Source organism: Phycodurus eques, chromosome 21 (assembly GCF_024500275.1).
Source record: "Phycodurus eques isolate BA_2022a chromosome 21, UOR_Pequ_1.1, whole genome shotgun sequence".
Lineage (NCBI taxonomy): Eukaryota > Metazoa > Chordata > Actinopteri > Syngnathiformes > Syngnathidae > Phycodurus > Phycodurus eques.
Genome location: NC_084545.1, coordinates 3,176,917 through 3,184,213, shown reverse-complemented (window position 1 = coordinate 3,184,213; position 7,297 = coordinate 3,176,917). Strand labels below are relative to the sequence as shown.

At 37.4% G+C, this 7,297-nt stretch overlaps 1 protein-coding gene across 2 annotated transcripts; it reads right to left on the bottom strand.

Moving 5' to 3' along the window:
* Positions 1-310: 310 nt before the first annotated feature.
* adcyap1a (adenylate cyclase activating polypeptide 1a) lies at positions 311-6,886 on the bottom strand. Of its 2 annotated transcripts, XM_061665761.1 has the most exons (7): positions 6,632-6,886; positions 6,461-6,565; positions 5,414-5,551; positions 4,204-4,308; positions 2,716-2,850; positions 2,247-2,355; positions 311-738 (listed from the first exon to the last, which is right to left on the bottom strand). In XM_061665761.1, exons 1-7 carry the CDS (start codon positions 6,763-6,765, stop codon positions 730-732), a joined length of 735 nt encoding a protein of 244 aa, XP_061521745.1. In that variant the 5' UTR covers positions 6,766-6,886; the 3' UTR covers positions 311-729. The 2 variants fall into 2 exon arrangements, with proteins under 2 accessions (XP_061521745.1, XP_061521746.1); XM_061665762.1 differs by lacking the exons at positions 311-738; positions 2,247-2,355 and having other exon boundaries at positions 2,593-2,850.
* Between the last annotated feature and the right edge of the window lie 411 nt (positions 6,887-7,297).

The window sequence follows — 7,297 nt, the reverse complement described above, 5'->3', positions numbered from 1 at the left end:
TGTGACCGTGATGGTTTTGTTGCAGAAATGTGAAAAATGTTTTTTCACAAAAATCATGTCCAATATTTTTTATCCTGTCATTGAAGGCAGTTTTTTGGTATTTGCTTTTGGGCGGCGACGTCCTCAGTGGCGCCCGACTGGCTGTTGAAGTTCTGGCGAGGTGTAAAGTGCGGCGGTCCCACAAGAGCCAGACAAACTGGTGTCAACATCACCATGGAAACCGGGCTTTTGGACTGACCCATTCACTTGAACGCAACACATTGTTCTGTGATCAAATCTACGCTAAAAAAATGATCAAAGACGGATCATATTTGTTGTTGTTTACAAAACTTTATTCCAACAAATCTTGCAACACCTAACCAGATCCTCTAATAATCATAATCATAATAATCACGTTCTGCACAGTAAATATAACTTGGCGTATATCTTTGAGTGTCATTTTCGTAAGGCTATTGGCTCGTATCATACACCTTACAACGTTTTCCTTCCCTCCACTTAACAACACAACAAACAAACAAAATTGCATGAACAAATGAAACAAGCAAAAAAAAAAAGGTTGAGGAGGATGGATGAAGGGTGGGCTGGAAATGTGAGCTGATAATGTGCAGCATTGTAGGGCCACTTAAATAGCCATCTGTCATCCAGGGCCATTTTTTGATTTGATTTTTATTTTTTTTAAGGGGGGAAAGTTGATGCAAGGTACCGCAGCCGCAAAAACCGCTTCCTGCGTCACAAAGCCTGGAGGAGAGTGCACAGCAGTCAACACAAAAAGCATCCGCGAGGTTTCCACTTTCTCTGCAAACAGTTTGTCTCTGTACACGATAATTAAAATCAAATTAAATAAAAATGTCAAGCAGGACATTAAGAGCCTCTCGGTCAGCCATTTTACATTCATGTGACGCCATGGTCAGGAAATGGCAGGTGTGTGCGTGTGCGTGTGTGTGTGTTTGTGTGTATGTCGTAGTGAGTAAGTGCATTTTGTACCCCTCATTTTAATCATGCGTTTCAATTTCTTTTATGATCATTTTTTTACACATTTTCTTCTGACAAAATAAGAGAAAGGGAAGCACAGAAGCGGGCCCAGAAGGTGCAAACCTCATGCGTCTCTCGCCAGGAACAACCATGTAACAAGTATCGTTTTTTTCTTTTTTCCGTCGGTTATGTTTTGAAGGCCGTTTCTTAGTTCTTTAGTGGGTTTAAGCAGAAAAGAGCCAAAAATGCTTCTGAGAAACTTTGTAGAGCGATGGCGCATAGGCAACGGAAGAATTCATCACATTTTGAAGGAGATCCGTATCGGGGTGCAGATTTTCACTTTTGGGCGTTATGGTCTGCTTGCATCAGGGCCTTGTAGGCCCCAGCAGATTCATTAGATGGAGTTGAATTTAGACGTTTGTGCTTGGAGCAATGGCAACCACTTTTAAAACTACACTACTACAGGACCGGAGTGGAACTGCAACTGCAGTTTTGTTCAAATCGAATCAGACTTACATGAGACACGAGAAATCTTTTCAAAATGCCGTTTTTAATGCCGTTTTTTGTTTGTTTTTTTTTTGTTAGGTTGATAGGGCATCACACAAAAACAAAACTGAAAATATTTTTGAAAAACTTGCAGATCCAGATTAGGGTGCAGAGTTTCATTGTGAGCCATTACGATCTGGTGAAGTACCACCGCCTACAGGACTGGAGTAGAACTGCTTTCAAATCAGAAAAACACAAGAAAATGTAAAATAAAGTTATGTTTTGATTGTCGTTTTGTGTTTTTTTTTTTAGCTGAGTTAGGCAAGAAAACGACCCAAAAAATTTGAGAGAAACATTGTAGGGCGGTGACGCAAATCTGGTATACTTTAAAGCAGATACGGACAAGGTGCTTATTTTCAGTTTTGGCCACTACCATCTTGGCTGTTTTATTTATTTATTTTTTATTTTTTTCATGTTGATACTTATTATATGGTCAGAGAGACACATGCTTAAAACCACAAGAACAGGATTTTTTTTTTTTTTTTTTTTGGTTTTGTTTGTTTCCACACACACAAACACAGGTTTGGCACTTGACAAGAGCGGAAAGTGTTAAGCTCACTTGTGGAAGAAAAGACCCCAAACGTATTCAAGAAATCCTGCGATTTGGGACAGATGAAGGAATTTCAGGAAAAGGATAAAGTACAAGGAGACAGCGAGGCGAGCACAAGACCCAAGACGCCACTCCCCCCCACCACCCAAAAAAACAAAACAAAAACAAAAAAACTCACCAGTAATTTTGGGGGGAACTGTTTGAGCCAGTCCCCCAAAAAAGCCTCAAAGTCATCCCCGTCCAGGAGAGCGTCAAAGTCTACACCATGCAAATCTAAGTCCTCAAGTCTGTTGTGGATAAACGACACAACTACAGCAGCTTAATGTCACAGACGGCACAGTGATTGTCTTTTAAAGCATTTATCCTCCCCCCCCCCTTCTAAATGTTTAAAAGACACACAAAACATCCCCATTGGAACTACGCAACATGCCCAAGTGCTTTTAAAGTAGAAAATAAAACAGTATTATTATCAAAATATTAATTTTTAATGGCTTCCGTCATACATAAATAAACACAAAAAGCGCTTGACATGTTTAAGTTGTCATCAGTGGGGGCGAAGGGGGGGTGGGGGTGGGGGGGGGGGGGTAGGGGGATGCTACAAATAAGACAGCCGGCGTCCTTTGTTGTTCCTAACTCTCTGTCTGTACCTTTTCCCCAGCACGGCGGCCAGATACTTCTTGACCGCCATCTGCTTGCGGTAGCGGCTGTAGCTGTCCGTGAAGATGCCGTCCGAGTGGCGCTTGGACAGCGGCTCGCCGTTCTCGGCCAGCGCCTTGCCGCCGCTACGGGGGAACACACAGAGGAACATCCATGCAGTCATGTGACCTGTCTGTTACAAGGAGGTTGGTATATTCAGGAAATGAAGGTGGTTAGCATGTGACGCAGGAAACTAGTTGGCAGGTGCACGTACTGTATGAGAAAAAATAGTTAAGGAATTAAGGGATGTAAATGAAATGGTTATGTTGGTAGATTCGGGAAATTAATGTAGAAAAGTAGCTATGTTGGTCAGTAGGTAGACTCAGGAAATTAAGTTATCTAAGTAGTTAAGAAACTTAATGTATGCACGTAATTATGTTGGTTGGTCGGTAGATAAAGGAAGTTAAGTGGATTAAGGATATTAAAATAAGATGGCAAGTACTGTAGGTATATTAAAGAAGTTAGGGTTTAGAAGGAGTTAGGTTGTAGAAGCAGGAGGTTTGGTTGCATCTAATAGAAAAATAGTTACGGAATTAAGGTAGTTTAGTAGTTATGTTGGTAGTTTGGTAGGTAGGTCGATAAAATACATTTATTTATGAAAGTGGTTATGTTGGTCTGTGTGGGTAGGTAGATTAGGGAAATTGTTGTAAATATTGAATAAACGTTAGATAGGAAGGAAATTAAGATCTAAGTAGGTAGGTAGATTAAGGATATTAAGAGATGCAAGTGTTTACGATGGTAGTTAGATTAAGGAAATTGAGGCATGTAAATAGCTATGCTAGTTGGTACTGTTGGTATCTTAAGGAAATAAATGTATGTAAGCAGTTGTTTTGTTCGGTAGGTAGGTAGATAAATGAAACGAAGGTGTAAAAGTAGTTATGTTGGTCAGTAGGTAGGTAAAAGAAGGAAGTCAATGTACATAGTTATGAAACGGAAAATATGCAAGTACTTATGTTGGTAGGATGGGTATATGAAGGAAATTCATATACGCACGTAGGTTTTTTATATGAAAGTATTCGCGCATGTAAGCAATTATGCTGCTAGCTAGGCTGGTAGGTATATTAAGGAAATAAAGGTTGATGCAAGTCGCTGTGTTTGGTCGGTGGGCATATTAAGAAAATGAAGGTTAAACGCAGTTATGTTATTAGGCAGGCGGGTAGGTAGACTAAGGAAACTAAATTGTGTGAGTAGGTAACGCGTGAGAGTCAAGTAGGTGGATGAGTTAAATAATAAATCAGGAAATCGTATGCGAGTAGTTATTTTGAACGAGAGACGTCATTCGCGAACAGGCTCGTGGATGGAGTATTTTGATGACAGGACAGATTGAGCGGCATGCTGGCACGTAATGACATCGCACGAGCACACCGCAATGTAACACAACAAGTACAGCGTAATAGTGCAATGTCGCACAAAGGCAAAGTAACACGTTCGCTCCTTACCCGACCCGCTTGGCCATCAGGGAATGGAGATACTTCCTGGCTGACAACTGACCCAACGCTTTCCTGTACGCTTTGTTGAACATGCCGTCTGCGTGCCTTTCCATCCTGAACATCACACACACACACACACACACACACACACAAAAGCAACGGAGAATTACCACAGAGCTTGAATGCAACTTATTTCCCGTAAAACACACTACATATCGATTTCAAATGTTCACACCCGAGGGTGATCGATCTCTTTTAAACTGCCAGATTTGGGTATTTTGTACATACAACTTAGTCATAGTCCTCAATTGCTATAAAAAAAAATTTAAAAAAATAAAATAAAATAAACCTAAATAAAATAAAATGCAAAATACCGAAATTTTTAATAATAATATTCTAATGAAATCAAAAGGAGACAGACCGACGTAAAATACAGAATAACCTAGGAAAAAAAGCAAAGGCGTACAAACTAAAAAAGAAAGAAAAGAAAATAGCCCAAAATAAAACATAAATAGAGAAACTGATCTTCCTAAAAGAAAAGAAAATGCAAAACAATTACTCTATCAAAGAAATTTGATGTCAAAATATTTGTAATAATAATATTATTACTAATAGTAGCAATAATAAATGTAACAATAGATTAGATTTAAAAGGCCTAAATATTATTTTAAAAATACAATAATTCAAAGACTCAGGCCAAAATAAGATAAAATAAAATACAGAAAAGCATGAATACAATAAAATAAAATGCACCCAACAAAATTCTTTCACAAATAAATACAATTATATAATAAAATAGAAACATCCTTTTAGCAATCGATAGAATTGAGTAAAAGACACAAATAAAACCAATCCTAAATTAAAAATATAGAATAAAATGGAGAAATAAAGTAAATAAATATATACAAAATAAATAAAATAAAACAGAAACAACTCAAAAGCAGACAGGCAAATATAATATTACAAAATCAAAAAATGTATGAAAGATAATATAATATATAATATTATTATATTATATTTATATATAATATATATATATATATATATACATAATATAGAAGGATAATAACAATATAATAATAATAATAATACCATTTTCAAACAAATCGAAGCAACACAGCCCCAAATAAAATAAATAATAATAAAAACAAGACAGGCTTACAATAAATAAATAAATGCAATATCTAAATAAAATAGAATAAAAGTCATAATTGTCTACCTTTTCTCCGGCGGCGGGTAATACAAAGAGTAGACGTCTTCCGTCCCCGTTGGGGGGCTTCTCACCTCCAACTGCTCGCGGTCGTAATCCAGCGACGGCAGCGAGTTCCCGTCCTCGTCGTACACCTCACCATCAAGTCTTGGAAGGAGAAATGGGGAACGGGCGGGATAAAAAATATATATATATAGCTATACAGTGATTGGTCACTTTATTAGGTACACCGACCTGTGCAAATATTTTGCAAAAAAAACATAATTCTCTTTGTAAAGGAAGATTTTTTTTTTTTCTTTTCTCTCTTCCTCATGTTTTCAGTGGTTTTGCTAACCATCCAATTGTCTGGCATGTAAATCTCATTACTGTCCCTGGTGGATGTTTTGTGGGCAATTAGTATGGATTTGCTGCCCGGTGAGATTATCCAAAAATGTGCAGATTCTACTGCTTAAAATAAAAGATTTTTTTTTTTTTTTTTTAAAAAGGTACTTAAAGGATGGTTCTAAAAGTATGTTAAGAATAGAATGCAAATAGGGGCTTGTTTCAGTAAAAAAAAACTAAAAAATAAAACACAATATGTAATATTGTTTACAATGAAATAAGTTAAATATCTTTTTTAAAACATTCAAATAATGTTTAAAAATGAGAGGAATTTTGTGGTATGTTTTAGGATTTTTAAGCTAAAATGAGCGCTGAAAAGTAACAAAAGCAAAAAAAAAAAAATAATCAATAATGTAACTGAATTATTATATTTAAAAATATACATTATTATTTTTAATTCATTTAAATTTAAAAACTAACATACGTGTGGTAAATATAGGTGACAGTTGCCTCGTGAAATGTTTTTTAAAAAATGTGATGTTTTTTCTTTTTTATTATTGAAAAAAATATGCTTCGACTTTAAAATTGCTTGGCTGCCACTTTTATGCTGATAAAAAAAAACAACTACAAATGCGAAATTAATTATTGAAAATAAATAAAGAAATAAATGAAGTTAAAACCAGCCAAAAATACATGCTGTCCGAATCCAGAACGGTAAAGAAGCGGCGCACGTACGTAACGGTGGGAAAGCCGAGCGCCACGTGCGATCCGTTCCCGGCGGCGTGCTGCACGATGATGCCGTAGATGAGCAAGGCGAGCGTGGCTTTGCTGGACATTTTGCTGCCAAGGCAAAACGTTGACACACGCTCAGGCACACGGCGTAAGACTTTTACCGATCCCACTTACCGGTGGAAGAGCCCCTCTGCACGCGAGAGTGAGACGCGAGCTCCTCTTCCTCTCTCCTCCTCCTCTTCTTCTTCCTCTCCTTCGTTTTGTGGATGTCTCCTCTCCGTGGCTTTGGAGTGTCCTCCTCCAAACATTTGAGTGCCAGACAACTTTTCTTTCTTTCTTTCTTTCTTTTTATGCCTCCTTCACTGGTCAGCGAGGTGGGATGGGCGCCCACGTCATCAAGTCCCGCTGGAGTTCATCCGTCCGGCGTCGGTTGAGTTTTGGCCAGTCGTCGGTTGCTGGAGGAGGGGGCTCGCGGGTGACGTGAGGAGCTGTCCAAGTTCTGAAATGCAAGAGTCCCACCTGAGCATATGAGTCATCAAGGTTTTGGTTTTTTTTTTTGGTTTGTTTTGGTTTTTAACTTTAAAGCTATTAAAAATATAGTTATTTATAATGTTTGTGGCCTTGTTGGAGAGATACTTTCATATATTAGCAGTGAATAATGTAACTTCTTACCTTGTTTATCTTATTCTGATAAAAAAAAATTGGGGGGGGGGTAATTTTTAATCATATTCATTATTTATAATTAATTTATAATTACCTTCTTTTGGTGTTGTTTGTTTTATTATTATTATGAGTGCATTTTGTGTTATATTATTACATTATCTTTTATTTATATGGATT

Bases quoted from the DNA above. Each gene is read 5' to 3' on its own strand.
- adcyap1a (XM_061665761.1), bottom strand. From the start codon at position 6,765: ATGTTTGGAGGAGGACACTCCAAAGCCACGGAGAGGAGACATCCACAA. The intron at 5,552-6,460 runs GTACGTGCGCCG...TCTCCTTCCAAG, and splicing joins CTCGGCTTTCCCACCGTTAC to ACTTGATGGTGAGGTGTACG. The intron at 2,851-4,203 runs GTAAGGAGCGAA...GTTCCCCCGTAG, and splicing joins CTGATGGCCAAGCGGGTCGG to CGGCGGCAAGGCGCTGGCCG.